At 41.6% G+C, this 22,021-nt stretch overlaps 1 protein-coding gene across 3 annotated transcripts in view; it reads left to right on the forward strand.

The window, feature by feature from the left end:
- Nucleotides 1-22,021, forward strand: part of slc35f4 (solute carrier family 35 member F4) — a 77,216-nt gene that overhangs the window by 37,025 nt on the left and 18,170 nt on the right. For 2 of the 3 annotated variants that reach the window (XM_078406632.1, XM_078406630.1), the window contains exons 2-3: nt 13,545-13,842; nt 17,139-17,358. In XM_078406632.1, the coding sequence (XP_078262758.1) occupies nt 13,739-13,842; nt 17,139-17,358 (324 nt within the window). In that variant the 5' untranslated portion in view covers nt 13,545-13,738. Of the gene's footprint in view, nt 1-4,391; nt 4,578-13,544; nt 13,843-17,138; nt 17,359-22,021 lie in introns of those variants that run through there. The other variant, XM_078406631.1, reaches the window with a different exon arrangement.

The raw sequence follows: 22,021 nt of genomic DNA on the forward strand, positions 1-22,021 counted from the left end.
TATTTCCAATAAGTTATTTTCTCTGCAGTTAAGAAAAAATCACATCTGCTGGATGTCAGATTTGAATGCCACCAACAAGTGTGAGCGGATGATCGATCACCGTTATGGACTCGGTGGACCAAAGGGCCTGTTTCCATGTTGTATCTTTCATTTAGTTAAATCAATCAATTTGGCACTAAAGTGGATGGTATTTTAGATAGCGAAGAAAGTTATCAAAAATTTCAGCAGGATCTTCATTGGTTGGGCAAGTGGGCTAAGCAATGATTAATGGAGTTTAATGCAGATAAGTCGAAGGTGTTGCATTTTTGGAAGTCAAAGCAGGGCATGACCTGCACAATGGACGACAGGGCCCTGGGGAGTGTTGTAGAACAGAGGGATCTAGGAGTGCAGGTACATAGTTTGTTGAAAATGGCATCACAGGTAGAGAGGGTGGTCATGAAGGCTTTCAGTGCATTGACCTTGATCAGTCAGGGAATTGAGTATAGCAGTTGGGATGTTATGTTACAGTTGTACAATACATCAGTGAAGCCACTTTTGGAGTATTGTGTTCAGTTTTGGTCACCCTGCAATGAAGAACGTTGTTCAGCTGGAAAGAACGCTGAATCCTTTACAAGGATTTTGCCAGGACTTGAGACCCCGAACTATAGGGAGTGGCTGAGCAGGTTAGAACTTTAGAAGGATGAGGGGTGATCTTATAGAGGTGTATAAGATCATAAGAGGGGTAGGTAAAGTGAAGGCACAAAGCCTTTTACCCAGATTAGGGGAATCAAGAACCAGAGGACATAGGTTTAAGATGAGAGGGAAAGAGTTAATAGGAACTTGAGGGGCAACATTTTCACACATAGGATGGTGGGTGCATGGAACGAGCTGCCAGAGGAGGTAGTTGAGGTCGGTACTATAACAAAATTCAAAAGACGTTTGGACAGGTACATAGATAGAAACGGTTTAGCGGGACATGGGGCAAATGAAAGCAGGTGGGACTAGTGTAGGTGAGGCATCTTGGTTGGCATGGGCAAGTTGGGCTGAAGAGCCTGCTTCTATGACTCTATAATCAATCAAGATGTCCCAAAGCACTTTCCAGTCAATGAGAAACTATGAGGTGCAATCACTGTTGTCAAGTAGAAAATACATCGGCCACTTTGTGAGCAGCAATCTCCCACAAAAAGCAACATGATAAACATCAGATAATGTGTTCAGAGAAGATATGCAGGGCATGTGTGTTACACTGAGGCCGGTGAGCGCCTGGAATGTGCTGCTGGGGATGGTGGTGGAGGTGGATAAGATAGTGGTATTTAAGAGACTTTTAGAGAGGCACATAGATATGCAGGGAGTGGAGGGATATGGATCATGTGCAGGCAGATGAGATTAGTATAACTTGGCTCCCCCACAACCACCCTTTCCCTACCCCTTCCCTGTGCCCCACTGGACTTGCGCCTATTTCTTACCGCCCCCCCCCCCCTCCCCCTCCATCTACATTCCTTTCTCCGGCTTTACAATTTGCAACTCTTCAATCCTTTTGTCTCTTTGTGAATATTGATAAAAAAGCAGATTAAAAAACAGACTCCCTCTGTGTTGGTTACTGCTTGCATCCACGTCTGAATTCATGTTGTGATCAGGAGAGTTAAATGGTTTAACAGGAACTGAATTGAGGAAAACTGAACAGATTATCCCAGTGGAGTCCCACAGCTGACTCATTCCAGCAGCTAGCTGCCGAGTGGCAGGAGACAAAAGCAACAACACACATTTCTGATGTGTGACTCACTCTGAAGAAGGGTTTCGACCCGAAACGTCACCCATTCCTTCTATCCAGAGATGCTGCCTGTCCCACTGAGTTGCTCCAGCATTTTGTGTCTATCTTCGGTGTAAACTGGCATCTGCAGTTCCCCCCTACACACATTTATATAGCGCCTTTAACATTTGGAAGCAAAATACTTCAGAGGACATTTGCCAAAAGAAAATGTTGACATTGTGCTACATGAGATCTGAAGGCAGATGACCAAAAGCTTGGACAGAGGTGAATTTTAAGAAGCATCTTAAAGAAAGAAAGAGAGATGAAGGGTTTAAACAAGGAATTTCGAAGTTTGAGTTACACTGGTGTCAGTGTGAAGTGATCAAAATCGGTTACGTGCAATCAAGTATCTCTGATCCGTGCCTTTTCACTCATGAACTCTGAACGTTAGTGTTTACTGACCTTCATCTGCCCTCTTTTTAAAAAATCTGAAAATTGTCTTTAAATCAAAGTATTCAAATTAGTAGTTTCTTGGTCATTTACTGACCCCAAGATAAAAGAGTGTGCATTATTGTTTTCTCAAGAAGTATTAAAAAGTGCAAGCAAGCTTTGAGAAAAACGATGATTATAACTTTGAACCTAGGAAGAGCAGCCAACAGCGTTGAGAGCTCTGTGGTTGTAGTTGCTTCACATTTAGGGCAGCATGGTCTGGTTCCCCGCCTGTCGATCTGGTGCCGAGTGTGCTGCTCACGACTTCAATTAGCTGAGCTGTAGCAGGAAGCAAACTCACACGACAAGAGACGTGGTGTATTGTTGGAGTGTAGTATGCTGTCACTGGAGCTGTCAGAGATGTTATTTTTCCATAGATATTGTCTCCAGCTAACAAATTTTGCAGAACACGGTTTGATCTGGCGACATTAGTTATCATAATATTTATTTCTGAAGAACTGCGGAATGGTAATTGGCTTGGGAGATGTTACCTCAGTAAGTGGCTTTGGATTTAGAAGCATTTAGGCCAAGTCAATGTCTAAGTAAAACACCGTGGCAAAGAAAATATATAGATGCAACATTATAGTGTGCAATATAATAGAATTTAATCAAAAAAATAATGCTTTGTTTGTCTGAAATACTTCTGGACTTTAATTGGAGCTTTGTTCTTGAGGTGTGTACAAACCAGGTGGCTGTCATGCATGGTGAAGTCAAATGGTGTGTTGGGCATGTTTTTATGTTATGTGCAAAATTGTTCAGTACATTTGGGGTTTCTTGAATGGCAGTGCCCTTGCAGGGTTAAAGCCACCCAGTGAGTGCTTTTCTAATGACTAAACCCTCCAATTCTAATCCGTATTCATTTCCTAATAAATCTTTCACCTCTCACCTTAAATCTATGTCCTCTAATTCTTGATTCCCCTACCCTGGGAAAAGACTATGTGCATTCACCCTATCTATTCCCCTACATTATTTTATACACCTCCATAAAATCATCCCTCAGTCTCCTGCACTCCATGGAATAAAGTTCTAGCCTAGCACACAACAGGCCCTTCAGCCCACAATGTCCATGTTGCCAAGTTAAATTAATCGCCTTTGCCTCCACGTGATTTATATCCTTCCATTCCATGCATTCCTTGTGCCTGTCTAAAATCCTCCTACATGCCACTATCATATCTACCTCCATCACCATTCCTGGCAGCACATTCCAGTCACCAACCCACTCTTTATGTAAAGAAAAACTTGCCCCACTTCTCGTTTAAACTTCATCCCTCTCACCTTAAAGCTATGTCCTCTAGTCTTTGACATTTCTATGCTTGGAAAAAGGTTCTGACTGTCTACCCTATCTATGCCTCTCATAATTTTATATATTTCTATCAGGTCTTCCTGTCAGCCTCCAACACTCCAGAGAAAACAATCCAAGTTTGTCCAACCTCATAACGAATACCCTCTAAAACAGGCAGCATTCTGGTAAACCTCTTCTGTACCCTCTCCAAAGCCCCCACATCCTTCCTGCAAAATGGGTCCATTAATACTGCACACAATACTCCAAAATGTGGCCTAACCAAAGCCCTATAAAGCTGCAACAGGATTTCCTGACTCTTGTACTCGGTGTCCTGACTAATGGAGGACGGGTGCCATACACTCTATCTACTTATTTTCCCACTTTCAGGGATAAAGTGGCAACACAAGTCGATAGGTGCTGAAATATTGTGCAGAATGATACAACATTGTTGGCGAATGTGTTTGTTTCCTAGTGAATTAAACAACATCTTCAAAAAGATAATTTATTTTATCCTGTCAGATCTCTTTAGCAATCCCTGATTAGCAGCACATAATAAAAAGAAAATCTATTTTCTTGATTCGTTAATGTTTTAATATTGCGAACATTTTTATACGTAGTTTTACAAAAATGAATCTATTTTTCATGTGATTACAACTCCCCCGGAGCAATAGTCATATCATTTTGTAAAAAAAAATAGCAGACAGACACCCCACTGACGCATTCATGAGGGGATTACCTCTCCCTCTCTATTCAAATCTGGCTGCTCTGATTTCAACCCATCCACAGAAGCAACACGATAGGACAAGAAGTGTTCAGACACGGGGCTTTGTTGGCATGTTACAGAAAGGTTCCCACGGAAACAGCGCATCAGCATCCAAAGTATGGTGCGTTGCCTGCAAACAGTTCATTCAAACTGCACACTTGGCTTCAGTACAGAGTGTGGGATGTATGCAGCTGCAGCAAACTGTGGCTCCGAATAACTCCAAGAACCACTGCAGAGAATGAAGAAGCATTCAGCCAGAGTAGCACCAATAGTTGCTTACAGTGCCTCAGTTCTAACAGCTTCATCAACAGAAGGTAGCTGCAATATGTGTCAGATCTCGTCTGTTGTATGTACGTCCATTTTAATATAAAAGTTATTTTAATATATACTAAACTGCTCTGATTCAGTGCTTTGGGAAACGGATCCAGAATGATGTCTGCATTGGAGGATGTTAGCCACAGGGAGGGGCTTGGATTGTTTTCTCTGGAATGCCGGAGGTGCGGGGAGATCTGATAAAAGTATATCAAATTATGAGAGGTACAGATAGAATCAACAGTCATCACCTATTTCCCAGGGTGGAAATGTCAAAGACTAGAGCGCATAGCTTTAAGGTGAGAGAGGCAAAGTTTAAAGGAGATGTGCTGGGCAAGTTTTCAACACAGAGGGTGGTGAGTACCTGGAACGTGCTGCCAGGGGTGGTGGCGGAGGCAGATTCATTAGTGGTATTTAGGTGACTTTTGGATAGGTACATGGATATACTGGGAATGAAATGATGCAGATTATGTAGGGCAGATGAGGGTTGGTCTTGGCACCATGTTCGGTACAGACATTGTGGGCCAAAAAGCCGGTTCCTATGCTATATAATTCTATGATTCTATGAATTGAACAACTATTAAATGTAGTGCCAGTAGATCTGTCTGAAGAAAGGTCCCTGAAATGTCACATATCCATGTTCTCCAGAGTTACCGCCTGACCCACTGAGTAACTCCAGCATTGTGCAACCTTAAATGTAGTGCTTAATTTGTGATATACCACACTATGTGTGGTTCTTAATATTTACAGCGATCAGGCTAAGCAGACAGGAAATTGTTTATAATCAGATTTTTTTTTTAACGGATCTCATTGGAATCAATCTGTTCTGAATGTGAAAGCATAGCTTGCAAGACAGTTTCTTTACTGGGCTAGGTGTGTTTAATTTATCATGGTCAGGCTTTTGTACTTCATCAGGAGATTGGGCTGTTGATCATGCAGCTTTTCCTCCACTATTGATTGTAACGCTCCTGAGAAGTAATCAAATGCGGATAGGATTAAATCAGAAAGGAGATTGGAAATTATGTTTTTGTATCCCTGAGCAGGAACACACTTATTTTCCATCCTGAGTTTGGGAAGTCCATTTGCAGAAAATTACGTTGACTGCACTGCTTAAATTTTTTTTCTTTTTTGGTTCAACAATGATTGCTAGTTATTTTTTAAAAGGGAAGCTTAATTATTTTAGAACATATAACAGTATAGCTCAAGAACAGGCCCTACAGCCCACAATGTCTGTTCTGAACATGATGCCAAGTCTGTCTCTTATCTGCCTGCACATAATCTACATCCCTCTATTCTCCGCATATCCATGTGCGTAATCAATAATCTTTTAAATGCCACCATCATATGTGCCTCCACCACCAACCCTGGAAGCACGTTCCAGGCCCCCGCCCCTCTGTGTAAAAAAACTTGCCCCGCATTTCTCCTTTAAACTTTGCCACTCTCACCTTAAAGCTATACCCTCTAGCCTTTGACATCTTCACCCCGGGATAAAGGTTCTGACTGCCTACCACCCTATCCCGGCTCTTATGATTTTATATACCTCTATCAGATGTCCCCTCAACCTCCGGGGTTCCAGATGTTTTCTTCACAAGGTCAGTGGTCAATTATAAATGGCTCATGGAACTGATCAAATGTGGCTGCTTTCAGTTTTAAGGTACAACTGCCTCAGAAATTAACCTAAGCAGTTATAACAATTCACTTTAAGTTATTAATATTTTGTCTATAATAATTTTATCAATAAGTAGTGCACTCAAGCAAAGGGCAATGATTTAAAGCAAACCATTTTAATAGCAAATTTACCTTATTGATAAAATAGCATATAAGAAATTGTCAAGAATGATTTTAGGTTTTTTATTAATGCAGCTTCAACCATTATAAATATTGATAAATATAACTAGTTAACCATCTGTTCTGAATAATCTCTTCCTGAAAGGAAAAATTATGGTTAATTTTTCACTTATGTTTAACAAATCAATGAAAAATATGAGAATAATATGCCAGTATACTGGTGATGTACATATGTGCATTGTTGTGAGGTTCCACTAACATCGCCCGATCCAGTTGGTAAAAAATTACGCAGTTTAAATAATAAGAATGTATAGGGAATGAGGAAGAATTTTGATTATAGTTTCCGTAATATCATTCTGAACAGAACTAAAAGGATGAAGAGATAAGCAGAATTGCATAAGGTTTTGCCCTGTGGATTTTGTTTTTCCAGGAGAAATCAATGATTGGATCTGTGACTGTATAAATTGAAGAATGTGTCATGCAGAACACTTGCAGCAATAACAGCAACAATAATGAAAATGTCCAAAATCCACAATAGCATTGCAGAGTATACTGTCTATTAGCTTCTGAGTAGAATAGTTAGACCAATCCGTCCTGTTGTGTGGGGATTGTTTTTAGTTGCCAGAAGACCTTGTCGAATAAATTATCATCAGAATTAGTGGGAATGACAGCAAACGCAGAAAAAGGAACAGTAACTTCAAACTTGATCTTCCTCATCCATTCTTCAAAAAGATTATGTTAGCTATGTCAATTCACAGCACTGCCTTAATCTAATACTTTAGTGTGAAACAAAGTTAATATGGGCCAGTATGTTTTTCTTTCAAAATATGTCTAGAAATTACGCCTTCACTTTGGTCACTGGCAGGAAGAAAGACAATTGTTGAAGGGCAGCACAAAGGCACAGCTGGTAGAGCTGCTGCTTCAAAATGCCAGGGACCTGGGTTCGATATTGACCTTGGTTAGTGTCCATGTGGATTTTGCATATTCTCCCTGTGGATTTTGCATATTCTCCCTGTGATCGCGTCACTTTCTTCTGGGTGGTCCGGTTTCCTCCCACATCCCAATGATGTGTGTTTGTAGCTTAATTGGCCTCTGTAAGAATTGCCCTAAGTGTGTTGGGAGTGGATGCAAAAGTGGGATAATATAGAATGGGCTTGTGGACTCGGTGGCCGAAGTGCATATCTCCATGCTGTATCACAAAACTAAATTGTTCCTGAGTTTTGCTCCTGTTGAAAGTTCATTGATTTAATACAAGTATTCTCTCACCTCACACAAGTGGCCTCTCGTGATCCCATGTGGTCTGCTGATGTTGTGCTGGGGTTATTTTTCCTAAGTCCTTCCATGACTGAGAAGTAAAAGAAAATCTCCATCATGCTTTCCATCTGCTGGACTGGTGAGTGGGATAATATTGTAAATCCTGATCCCAAAGGCATGTCGAATACTGGGCTGATTTCTTAATCAATTGCTTGAAATACTCAGTTTTATGTGAGTGTTCACACGGAATATTTCGTGTTGATTTACAATAGACAATAGATAATAGACAATAGGTGCAGGAGGAGGCCATTCGCTTACACACTTGCTTAGTCTTTCAGACATGCTAAGGGGCTCTTTGCTTTGTTGATTGACTGTCAGTTGTGAAATCCTAGACAGATTTGACCTGCTTGTTTATTATCTTTGTAGCGAAAGAACTTAGTATTTAAGAATGAAAGCATCTCTCCCTATGCTCTCTGCTACTGAACACTAACTTGTTTTCTGTTTTTGCCCACTTCGGGCAAAGGGTCCTGGACCTGAAACATTAACAGTTGCTCTTCACACAGATGCTGCCTGACCTGTTGAGTTTTTTCTAGCACTTTCTGTGATTTGATTGTGTATGTTTTGTGAAAATATACAACTGGGACGACTTGAATTAAAACACTTATTACAAAAAATATGGAATCTGCCTCCACCACCACCCCTGCCAGCAGGTTCTCGGCATTCACCACTCTCTGTGGAAAAAACCTTACCCAACACATCCCCTTTAAACCTTGGCCCATTCAACTTAAAGCCATACCATTTAGTCTTTGACATTTACATCCTGGGGAATAGGTTCTGGCCATCTACCCCATCAATGCCTCTCATAATTTTATAAACCTATCAGGATGAGCTCCTGTCTATGCCTGGATGTTGAAAGAGCTAACAATTAATTACTTTCTCCTGGCATTGACCCAAAGCCTGAATATTCTGAAAATTAAATTTATCAGACATACAACACAATGCCTCTTCTCCCCCCAGTGTCCCAGGAATATAAAAGCTGGGGTCTGATCTGGAACCAGTTTTTAATTAACTGATGTCAGTTGGAGCAATGCATTTGATCTCACTGGTCTTAAAAAGATAAATCAGTATCAACTCTTTGGCAGAACACATGATTCTTGTTCCCGGCTGGATGTGACTAGATTGATAGCATCAATAATAAGTTGTCACTATGATCGTCAGGATTAAGTACAGAATGCAACCACTCGGAAGCTATTGGTTCCAGATATCTGCCTCTGAACAATAATCTATCAGTAGCATGCTCAAAGGGGAATTTCAATTAATTGTAAGATTGACAATGAAAAATTGCTTCAGGCTGTTTTAAAACAAAAATTTTAAAACCACATACCATTGGAGGGATTTATAACACCAAAAAACACAGTGTTGGAGAAACTCAGCAGGTCAGGCAGCATCTCTGGAGGGCATGGATAGGTGATGTTTTGGGTCAGGACCTTCAGACATTGTATTGGGGGGAGAAAGCTGGAAGAGAGAGATAGGAATGGGACAAAGCCTGGCAAGTGATAGGTAGTTACATGTGAGGAGGTGGGTTTGATTGGCAGATGGGTGGAGTAAGTGACAGAGACTAGAGGTGAAAAAAAGAGAAAGGTCTGTCAGATAATGAGAGAAGATGAGTGAAATGTAAGCCAGAGGGAGGGAGAGATGGAAGGGGATGGAGGAAAGGGCAAAGGGGGTGGGATAGTAAGAGAAATGGGTGCACAACAAGGCTGAGCACAGGAAAGAGAGGAGGGGACAAAGGTGGATACGTTACACAAAATTGGAGAATTCACTGTTTAGTCTAATTTAAGTATACAGCGCAGAAGCAGGCCCTTTGGCCCACCGAGTCTGCGTCGAACAGTGTTCCACGCACACATACACTATCCTAAACGCATACTAGGGACAATTTACAATTATGGAAAGCCAATTAACCTATAAACCTGTACTTCTTTGGAGTATGGGAGGAAACCAAAGATCCCAGCGAAAAACCACACAGGTCATGGGGAAGAACGTACAAACTCCGTACAGACAAGCACCTGTAGTCAGGATCAAACCCAAATTTCTCGCGCTGTAAGACAGCAACCCTTTCGATGCGCCACCGTGCCACCCTTAATGTTTTTAACATTATGTTTTCTATTTAAAACACAAAGTGCTGGAGGAATGAACAGGTAATGTTTCGGGTCAGGACCCTTCCAAAAAGTGTGTCCCAACACAAAATATCGCTTGCCCATTCACTCTACAGATGCTTCCTGACCCACTGAGTTCCTTCAGCACTTTGTGTTTTACTCAAGCGTCTGCAGTTCCTTGTATCTCTGTGCCTATTACTTGACAGTGTGGGGGTGTAGTTTGTGGTTCAGAGATTATTTCTACTAGTTTTCTTTTGGAAAACATTGTAATGATAAAAATGAGAAACATTCTTAAAGCCAATGCCTTTAGATGTTATATTTTTGATTACTTGTACAGATTTACTGCAGGACACAATGCTGACAGGACTTAATGGTACACCTGAGACTGTGTAAATTCCCAGAGCTGTCACACAGCATCCTTAAAAGGGAAATACAATAACATACCACAACGATAACAGCATTGAAGTATGAAATCTCTAATTTCCTCATCAAGAAATGTCATTGAAGGCCCATAAAACATACAGCTCAGGGAACAGGCCCCTTGGCCCACCATGTCTGTGTCGAGAATGATGCCAAGATAAACTAACCTCCTCTGTCTAAATATGATCCATTTCCCTCCATTCCCTGCCTATCTAAGAGCCTCTTAAATAAAAAAAATAACTCCTGCCATCACCCCTGGCAGTGCATTCCAGGTACCCAACACCATCTTTGATAAAAAACAATCCTGCCCTGCACTTCTCCCTTAAAGTTTGCTCTTCTCCCCTTAAAGCTCTAGTCTTTGAAATTTCAACCTTGGGAAATAGGTTCTGATTGTTTAACCTATCAATATCACCCATAATTTTATATACTTCTGTCAGGCGGAGCTCTTGTCTATTCCTGGACGTTGAAAGAGCTAACAATTAATTTTATATACTTCCGTCAAGTCTTCCATCAACCTCCGGTGTTCCTGAGTGAATAATTCAAGTCTGTTTAATCTCTCCCTGTAGCCAATAGCCTCTAATCTCGACATAATTCTGGTAAACCTCCTTTCCATCCTTCCCAAAGCCTCCACATCCTTCCTGTCTATGTCTCCCATAACTTTGTATACTTCCATCAGGGTTTGAAAAGTTGAAACAAAAAAGATGAAAAGAACTGATAAAAGGTCAACAGTAGAGACATTCCGCAGAACATGGGAAAACAAAGGATCAAAATCAGTCACAGGTTTCCTGGATTGCCTGGAGTCACAGTGGTTGGAGCCACCTCGTCGTCATCTCATGCACTCCTCGAGACAGGCATTTATTTGCGCACTCAATAGCAAAACTTAGTCTCAAAAGGCTTATTTCAAGATTCCTTTCTGAAGTTGGACTGGCCTGAATCGAGCTAGGTTTTCATTCTCCTGTATGAAAACATGAAGATTTGGAACCTGAAATTTGGCTGCCAGTAAATGTTTGAAAAATATGACATGTTTTCATGCAGGACCAAGTGAGACTGTGAAGATTTCTGCAAGCTGTTGTGCTTCGTCACAGCGCAAGAAGGGACACCTTCGCCAAGGCTGGTGACTCAGGTTGGATAGACAAAGATGAATGAGCTGTCTCCAGTGCACTGTCTGTGCCAGTAGCAGCTTCCAATTATCATAATGAGGGCCATGTTCCTGTTATATTTCTTAATGAACACGTGTTTACTCTGCTGCATTCCATCACAACATTGAAGATAGAACTGGACAGCACATGAACAGGCCTTTCAGTTCACAATGTCTGTGCCAAACAAGACCTACTATTATCTGCCTGCACATAAACCATAACTCTCTTTTCCCTGCATATCCATGTGCCTATCTAAAAGTATTTTACATCCCACTATTGTATCTGCCGCCATCACCATTCTTCTGAGTGTGCTCCTGTCACTCATCACCCTCTGTGTAAGGTTGCCCTGTACATCTCCTTTAAACTTTACCCCTCTCACCTTAAAGATATGCCCTCATGTATTTGATTAATCCGTCCTGGAACAAAGGTTCTGACTCTTTACCCTATCAATGCCCCTCAACCTTTGAAATTCCAGATTAAAAAATCCAAATCTGTCCAACTGTTCCCTGTAGCTAATATGCCCAATTCCAAGCATCATTATAGTAAATAGTAAATCTCCTCTGCATCCTTTCCAAAGCCTTTACATCCCTCCAGTAGCAGGGTGACTAGAACTGCATGCAATACTCCAAATGCAGTCTAACCAAAGTACTATAAAGCCGCATCATGACTTCTTATACTCAATGCCTCGACCATTGAAGGCAAGAATACCATAAGCTCTCTTTTCTATTCTATCTACTTGTGTTGTCCTCTTTCAAGGAGTTGTGGACTTGGAGCCCATGATCCCATGTTATTTGTATATTATTGTTAATGGGCTTAAAAGTTGAACATATTTTCCAGAGGTAAAACGGCACTTCTAACTGCACCAGAATTAAAAAGGCTGGCTTATTTGACTTTCCAGCTTCTTCTGAAATTCTGGTGTATACAATTGTTATATACCAACTTTATAGGCTGTTTGCTTGTAAATGAGGGCAAACGTCTACCTGACAAAGGTAAAAGAGGGTGGGTCAGGCAGCATCTCTAAAGGGAATGCACAGACGTTTCAGATTGGGACTCCTCTTCAGACTGTACAAAGGGTCCCGTGCTGATATGTCATATGTCCTTCTTCCTCCACAGATGCTACCTGACCCACTGAGTTCATCCAGCACTCTGATTTTTTGCCCAAGATTCCAGAATCTGTAGTCCCTTGTGTCTCCATCTTGCTTCTTTTCACTGGGTCTGTCCCCTCTTCCAAGACAAGTGAAGTACTAAATGAAGGAAAATGACAAGATGCAGGCCTTTGGGGGGAGCAGAATCTTCTTGCATTTAAAAAGCAGAGCTCCAAACATTGACTTGGGAATATCGAGCTATTTTTGTTACATTGTCCCCCTAAACTTTCTCGCTAAAACATTCGGGAAAGTGGGAACAGTCATTTAGTGGTGAAAGGCCTAGAAGATTATCATTCAAAAAGCAAAGTAAAATGTCCTGTCACTTGAGGAAATTCTTATGAAATACTTGGGTAATGTCATAATTTTTAGAGATGTGTGTATGGTAGACAAGATTAGTATTCATTGCCTCCATCTAATTACCACTTGATTGAGTGGCTTTCTTGGGCATTCAGAGAGCAGTTAATGGTCAACCACACTGATGATCCTGATGTTATAATATAAACCAGACCTGGTGAGAATGGCATGGAAACAGGCCCTTTGGCCCATCGAGTCCACACCGACCATTGATTATATGCTTGCACTAGTTCTATGTCATTCCACTTTCTCATCCATGCTTTATTCACTAGTGGCAATTTATAGACTAGCAATAGTGGCAAGTAAACTACAAACCTGCACATCATTGGGATGTGGGAGGATTCCGGAGCACCTGGAGGAAACCCAGGTGGCCACAGAGAGAATGTGCAAATTCCACACAGACAGCACCCGAGGTCAGGATTGAACCCAGGTCTCTGGCGTTGCGAGGCAGCAGCTCTGTCAGCTTCATCACTGTGTTGTCATTTTTTTTAAGAAATAGAGTTACACTTTATTGGATGTCTGAATAGAAATTATCTTTTCCCTCATACAATAAAATGCACTTTTAAGCCTTTGGGGTTGGAGTTGGAGAACATAATTTACTGACAATTGAAATGGTGCCTATAATTCCTATCTGAGATAATATTGTAACATTATGCTTTTGTGTATGACCATAGTTCTGTTGCATTTCAATTTTTTTCTGTTTTATATCCCAGGAGATGACGCTTCGGAGAATCGGATCGAAAATCTGGACCAGGATAATGGCGCCAGGACGCGTTGTCAATCATGCACCGCATTATTCTTCAAGATTTTCTGGGGGTTTCTGATTGTTCTTTCTGTGTCATCCTCCTCGGTTGGTACCACACAGATTGTCAAAGTCACATACAAGAACTTCCATTGTCCTTTGTTTATGACTTGGTTCTCTACAAATTGGAACATAATGTTTTTTCCTGTGTACTACTCGGGACACCTTGCAACAGCGCAAGAGAGATGGACAATAATTAAGAAAATTAGGTACTGATCCCCTCTCTTTTACTTAAAATTTGAATAGATAAAAGGTTCTGTGCAATCAAAATCCTTTTTGCTTCATCATTTTTTTTGTTGACAGGTACTACTCCTGATTGCATTTTTCAGCACATTTCGATGACAGTCACTTTCATACTTTGCTTCCATGTTGATTATAACAGTCACAGTTCTGTTGTGTTTTTAAAATAGTAAAATGTCCAGGAGCATTTCATAACAGGTTTTGGTGGATGTAGGATGGGAAGTTATCTTTGGAGCGCTGGAGGCTGAGGGGAGACCTGATAGAAATATATAAAATTAAGAGAGATTGTGGGTGCCTTGTCAAAGACCTTTGCATCTTCTTTCGCTACAGGCGAGGTCCCAGAGGACTAGAGAGTAGCAAATGTTGTCCTTTTATTTAAGAAGGTATGTCGAGAGAATCCAGGGAATTATGGGCAGTGAGCCTCAAGTAGAGGATTCTTTGGGATAGGATTTACTCCCATTTGAAAGAGAATGGCAGGTCATGTCTTAATAAGCTGATCAAATTTTGTGAGGTGATGAAGGTGATCGATGAGGGCAAGGCAGTAGATATTGTCTACATGGATTTTAATAAGGCATTTGATAAAGTCCCCCATGCTAGGCTGATCCAGAAGATTGAGATGCGTGGGAATAATAGTGACTTTGTCATATGGATTCACAACTGGCCTACTGATGGAGGAATCAGAATGAAGGTTGTGGTGGAAAGACAATATTCAGACTACATATTTGTGACCAGTGGGATTGTGCAGGGTTCTGTCCTGGGACTGCTAGTGTTTGTGATATATATATAAATGACTTGGACGTAAACGTAGATGGGTTGATTAATTAGTACGTTTGCAGATGACACCAGGATTTCTGGAGTCGCAGACCGTGAGGAAAGCTGTCAAAGTATACAGCGGGATATAGATCGGCTACAGAAATGGGTGGAGAAATGGCAGATGGAGTTTAATCCAAGCAAATGTGGCGTGTTGCATTTTGGGAGGTCAATTGTAAGGGGGAAAATACAACTGATGGCATGACCCTTAATGTACAGAGGGATCTCCAAGGCCATAACTCCCTGAAAGTGACAACATAAGTAGGTAGCGTGGTAAAGAAGTCATATGGCGGCACGGTAGCGCAGCGGTAGAGTTGCTGCTTTACAGCGAATGCAGCGCCGGAGACTCAGGTTCGATCCTGACTACGGGTGCTGCACTGTAAGGAGTTTGTACGTTCTCCCCGTGACCTGCGTGGGTTTTCTCCGAGATCTTCGGTTTCCTCCCACACTCCAAAGACGTACAGGTATGTAGGTTAATTGGCTGGGTAAATGTAAAAATTGTCCCTAGTGGGTGTAGGATAGTGTTAATGTGCGGGGATCACTGGGCGGCACGGACTTGGAGGGCCGAAAAGGCCTGTTTCCGGCTGTATATGATATGATATGATATGATATGGTATGCTTGCTTTCATAGGTCAGGGCATTGAGTATATGAGTCAGGAAGTCATGATGAAGCTTAAGAGGACTTTGGTTAGACCACATTTGAAGTATTGTGTACAATTCTGGTTGCCCATTACAGGAAGGGTATTGAGGCTTTGGAAAGGATGCAGAGGAGTTGCCACCCCTCAGGGGCAGCACAGTGGCACAGCAGTAAAGTTGCTGCCTCACAGTGCCAGAGACCCAGGTTTGATGCTGTTTATGGGAGCTGTCTGTACGGAATTTGTACGTTCTCCCTGTGACTGTGTGGGTTTTCTCCAGGTTCTCTGGTTTCCTCCCACATTCCTAAGACGTATAGGTTTGTAGGTTAATTGGCTTTGGTAAAATTGTAAATTGTCTATAGGATAGTACAAGTATAGGGGGTGATCGCTGGTCAGTGCTGACTCGACGGGTTGAAGGGCTTGTTTCCATGCTGTATCTCTAAAGTCTAAAGAGGTTTACCAGAATGATACCTGGATTAGGGGTTTTAGCTGCATCGAGAGGTTGGACACACTTGGATTGTTGTCTCTGGAATGGCAGAGGTTGTGGGGAGACCCAATAGTAGTGTACAAAATTAAGGGCAGCATAGCAAGGGTAGACAGTCAGATTTTTTTTCCCAAGGATGGAAAAATCTAATACTAGAGGGCATAGTTTAAAGGTGAGAGGGTTAAAGTTTAAAGGAGATGTGAGGGGCAAGTTTTTCACATGGAAGTTGGCGCGTGCCTGGAACACGCTGCCAGGGGTGGTGATTGAAGCAGATACGTAAGTGGAATTTAAAAGACTTTTGGATAGGCATATGAATATGCAGGAAATGGAGGAGTATGGGTTATGCGCGTATTGATAAGGGATGGTCTTGGCATCATGTTTGGTACAGACATTGTGGGCTGATGGACCTGTTCTTGTGCTGTACTGTTCTATGTACGATGGATGATGGATTCAACAGAAGAGGACGACAGGGACAGTGTCGTGAAGGTGGGCTTTGAATAATGTACACATGTCAGTAGGTAAAGAGGATGTTAAAGGTGCAAACAGTCTGCTTCATCCTCCATCAGGAGAAGACGGCTGGAGAATAGACTTTATAGTGGGCACTGACGACGATAGATTTGGTATTTCCAATACTTAGTTGCAGCAAATTTCTGCTCAGCCAGAACTGGAAGCCAAACGGCCACAATCCAAATCCGTATACAGTTGTCCACTTGCTGGACTTCTTTTAATGAACAACTCAAGTTAACTAAAAAAGTCACAAGGTGCCTGAGTAACTCAACAGTTCAGGCAAAGTATCTGGAGAACCTAGATAAGTGTCGCTTTGGGTCGGGACAGGTCTGAAGAAGGGTCCAGACCTGAAACATTGCCTATCCATGTTCTCCAGAGGCTGCCTGACCCGCGGACTTACTCTAGTACTTTATGCCTTTTTTTTGTAAACCGGCATCTGCAGTCCTTTGCATCTGCAAAACTCAGTTAAAAAATATTTAGACACAAGAAACTGCATATGCTGGAACCTTGAGCAAATCTGAAAGTGCAGGAGGAACTCAGTGGGTCAGGCAGCATCCATTGATGCTGGGATGCATGCTGGGAAGGAGGGATGGATAGGTGACATTTTTGGTTGGGACCTTTCTTCAGACTCAGACGGTTAACCATCTTAGCATAATTCATGTCATTCAACAAGTACAGCAAAGCTAAATAAATATTGTTGGCAAAGCAATGCCAATGATATTTATTTTCCAGTCACCTACATTTGAGTGTTAATTCAATAAATGTAGTTTGAACAAAATTATCATTATCTGTATCTCTGATTACAAATCTCTCTTTTCCTTGTTTACAGAGAGTGCAGCAGAATATTTGGTGAAGAGGGACTGACTCTGAGACTCTTCTTAAAAAGAACAGCCCCGTTTTCTATCCTCTGGACATTGACTAATTACCTCTATTTACTCGCTCTGAGGAAATTAACAGCCACAGATGTTTCTGCTCTCTTTTGTTGCAACAAAGCATTTGTCTTCCTGTTGTCTTGGATTGTGCTCAAAGACAAGTTCATGGGAGTTCGAGTAAGTACCTATGATTAATGGCTTCAATTAAAGTTTTTTTTTTCCACAGGTAATAAAAATGCACCAGTCTTTAACATCCGCAAAATCTATTTCAGAAGCTTTAAAGAAAACATTTGATAAATGAACTCATGCTGTCAATCACTGAAATTAACTTGCGAGTAAACTTTTGAAGAAATTATGTTCAAAATTAATGATAATAAAATAAGAATAAGCTAGGGTATTGTCCAATTCTCTGCCTCATTGCAGACATTGGACTTTATCTCTGGAACTGTTGCACTGTAATGCTGGGAACTACAGTATATTCTGCACTCTGCATCGCTCCCCTTGCTTTACCAATTGTACATGAGTTTGGCTTGATTGTATCTATGAATAGTATTATCTGATTTGATTGAATAACATGCACTGTCCCTCAGTGCATATGCCAATAATAAACCTAAACCTAAAAATACGGAATTAGATCTGATAGATTAGTCACACCCAGAGTAGACTTTTCTCAGGTGTGATAGCATAAATGTATTAATGAAAAATCTGTCAGATCCCTCCCTTCCCTTCCCACACCTCCCCTCTCTTAACATAGAACATAGAATAGCACCGAAACAGGCAATTTTAGCACACAATGTCTGTGCTGAACATGATGCCAAGTTAAACTAATCTCCACTGCCTGCACATGATCCATATCCCTCCATTCCCTGTATATCCATGTGTTTATATAAAGCCTGCAACCGAGTAGGCCCCAGATGTAGCAGCCACGCCATTCCTCTGGAATCAGCCTATTAGGTCGAGAGGGGAATGCAGATGCTGGGCAAGTTTATATTCCCATTTACCTGACCAGGCTCAATGGCCAAATTAAGTGGAGAGGACACTGAAAAATCCCCCTCTCCAAGCAGGACAACGCCAAGCCGCACCATTATCTCCCGCAGATGGACGGATGCCAGAAGAAAATATAAAGCCTATTAAACACCACTACTGTGTCTACCTTCACCACCACCATGGCAGCGTATTCAAGATACCCACCACAGGGTAAATAACTTGCCCTGCACATCTCCTTTAAATTTTGCCCCTCTTGTCTTATAGTTATGCTCTTTCGTCTTTGACATTTCCACCCTGGGAAAAGTTCTGATTGTTTACCCTATCTAAGCCTTTCATATTTTTCTTGTATCAGGTCTCCCCTCAACATTCAACATTTTGGAAATATAATCCAAGCTTGTCCAACCTCTACTTATCCACGCAGCATTCTGGGAAACCTCTTCTGTACCCTCTCCAAAGCCTCCACATCCTTCCTGTAATATAGCGACCAGAACTGAACACCATACTTTAAATGTATCCTAACCAAAGCCCTATAAGCTGCAACATGACTCTTATACTCAATGGCCTGGCTGATGAAGGCAAGATGGCTGAAGAATGTGCCTTTGTTACACTCTTCCCCTCCCCTTCACCTCCTTTTCAGTATGCCATTGGGATTCAACAATGTAGGTCTGCAATTACATTGAGGGGAGAGAGCTGATTACTGAGAGAAGAAATTGACTATTTCACCTCGATGTGATTAAACAACAATTCAAAAGGGTTTTATTAAATTGGGTTTATACAACAATTCAATAGCTGCATGGTCACCATTACTGATGCTAAGTTTTAATTTTATATGTATTTTTAAAACTATAATTTGAATTCAGTCGCTGCTGTGTGGGATTCAAATTTTCTCTTTGTACTACCTGTTGTACTTGTGTATGGCTTGATTGTACTCATGTATGGTATGATTTGCCAACATAGCATCCAAACAAAGCTTTTCATTGCATCCCGGTACATATGACAATAATAAAGCAACATCAATACCAGTATAGGCACAAAGTGCTGGAGTAACTCAGCAGGTCTGGCAGCATTTCTGGTGAAAAAGGATGGGTGACGCTTTGGCTTAGAACCCTTCTTCAGATCTTCGTAAGATTACAGACTCTGCCGACTGAGTTAGCGAGACTGTTCTTGTTGCAGTTTTACCCTAATTAGGACCTTGATGGAGGTGGGGTGCAACAAGAAAGATGGAGAAAAGTGTTGGAGCAATAGCTTGGCCTTACTTGATCGCTAAGTCCACTGGGATGGGGAGCAGTGCTGGGCCTCTTGGCGGGAATCAGAGATTGTGTGCCATCAGGTAACAGATGTAAATCAGAGATCTGTAGATATTAAGGGCATGGACAGCAGTGGAGTCAATGCAAGAAAGTGGAGGTGAGGTAGAGGACCAGCCATGACTTTTCTGCAGGCAACACACAAAGTGATGGAGGAACTCAGCGGGTCGGGTAGCGTCTGGGGAGGGAATGGACAAGGCGACCTTTTAGATGTTGGGATCCATCTTTGGACTTTTTTGCAAGGAAGTGATTATTTTCTGCTGCATGTGGTAAATTTCTGATAGTAGCTATATTCAAACAGCATTATCCTCAGCAGAATAACAAAACCGCAGGCTTTTTGATGTCAAAAAGGGGCAGGCACAGGAGTTGATTCTGATTACTGCATTTCCCTTGGGATTGCCACGTGATCATCATGTCCACCGTGCTGCTAAATGGTTGGAAATCACTCTGGTTCAGGGGGCAGTTCTTCAGAGACTGGAAAGGGGTTCCTTGCTTTGCAACATTTAAGACCAAATTCTAAATGAACTAGTAAAGTCAGTGGATTAAGTAAAAGTCCTTCAGCCAGTTCAGTATTAATGATGATAGAAATATTTTTAGTAATTTATTTTGTACAATTTCCTTATTTAATGCTATTGGTTTTATTATAATGTAAATTAATTTGTTGGGAGCAATTGGAATACAATCTGTAATTAGAATTGATTTTATTTTGACATTTCTTTAGCAGAGTCAGTCTATATTTATTCTGCCAATGAAATGAATAGACTCACGTAACGGTACATCAATTATGTCAATAATTACCAGAAAATGAATGCTTATTGCTATTATTGTTTCTGATAATGTTGTCATCTGTACGTTTCTACCTTTCAGTGTGGTACAAATCCCTTCATCCTGTATTTATGAGTTAGTAATGCAACCTCTGTTGTTTTAGAGTCATAGAGAAAGACATCATGGAGACAGGCTCTTTAGCCCATAGTATCCACTCCAACCATCAGCCATCCATTTATTGATTTGGTATTGCTTTCTTATTATTGTCACGTTATTATTGATACAGTTAAAAGCTTTGTTTGCGTGTTATGCAATTAATTCAGTCAATACTATACACAAGTACATTCAAGCCGTAAACAAGGCCAACAGGAACAGCAAAGAGAAAAATACCAGAGTGCAAAGTATAGTGTTATAGCATTGTAACATTACAGTTCCAGAGAAAAAGTTCAGTGTCCGCAATTAGGTAGATTGGAAGATCGGGACTACGCTCTAACTCATGGGAAGACCATTCAGTAATCTGATAACAGAAGCTTTTCCTGAGTCTGGTGGTACATACTTTCAAGCTTTTGTATCTTCTGTCCGATAAGAGTGGGGAGTAGGGGGAATGACCACTCTGAGAAAGGTCCTTGATTAGGCTGTTTTCCTGAGCCAGCATGAAGTGTTGTTGGAGTCAATGGTGGGGAGTCAGGTCTGTGGGAGTGACTGGGTTATGTCCACAACTCTGCAATTTTTTGCAGGTCTTGGCAGAGCTGTTTCCAAACCAAGCTGTGATGCAACCCGATAGTATGCTTTACATGGTGCATCAATAAAAGTTGGAACGAATCGTTAGAGACATGTCAAAGTTACTTAGTCTCCTGAGGAAGTAGAGGCATTGATGTGTTTTTTTGGCTGAGGTTTCAATGTACATTACTTTACACTCCCATTCCCCCAAGATTCCACCACTCACCAACACATTGTGAGTAACTTATAGAGACCAATTAACATACTAGCCCAGTTAGGGGGTATGGGGAGAAGGCAGGAACGGGGTACTAATTGAGAATGATCAGCCATTATCACATTGAATGGTGGTGCTGGCTCAAAGGGCCGAATGGCCTACTCCTGCACCTATTGTCTATTGTCTAATACTCTGGGATGTGGGAGGGTACCAGATCACCTGGAGGAAACCCACACATTCATAGGCAACGTGGAAGCTCCACAAGACAGCATTTGAAGTCAGGATTGAACCCGGGTCCTTGGCACAGTGTGGCAGCGATTCTATTAGCTGCACCACTGTGCTGCCCCACTTTTATCCCATTAACACCTTGGCAGCTTGGAGCAGTAATGCTGAGATTTAGTTTTAGTTTTGAGATACAGCCTGGAAATGGGTCCTTCGGCTCACTGAGTCCACGCCGACCAGCGATCACCCCATCCACTAGCTCTATTCTACACACTAAGAACAATTTATAATCTTTACCAAGCCAATTAACCTCCAAACCTGTCCATCTTTGGAGTGTGGGAGGAGACCGGAGCACCCAGGGAAAACCCACGTGGTCACAGGGAGAACATACAGACCATACAGACAGCACCCGTAGTCAGGTTCGAACCTGAGTTTTCTGGCGCTGTAAGGCAGCACTCTAATGCTGTGCTACTATGCTGCCCTGCGCATAGATATAGACCTGCACAATCAGTAGTGTGTTCATGGCTAATGACATTTCCAAAGTTAGAAAACAAATTTCAATAATTGGCTCATAGTCCTAGACTTATACAGCACAGAGCCAGGTTCTTCACTCCAACTTGTCCATGCT

This window comes from Rhinoraja longicauda, chromosome 10 (genome assembly GCF_053455715.1).
Source record: "Rhinoraja longicauda isolate Sanriku21f chromosome 10, sRhiLon1.1, whole genome shotgun sequence".
Lineage (NCBI taxonomy): Eukaryota > Metazoa > Chordata > Chondrichthyes > Rajiformes > Arhynchobatidae > Rhinoraja > Rhinoraja longicauda.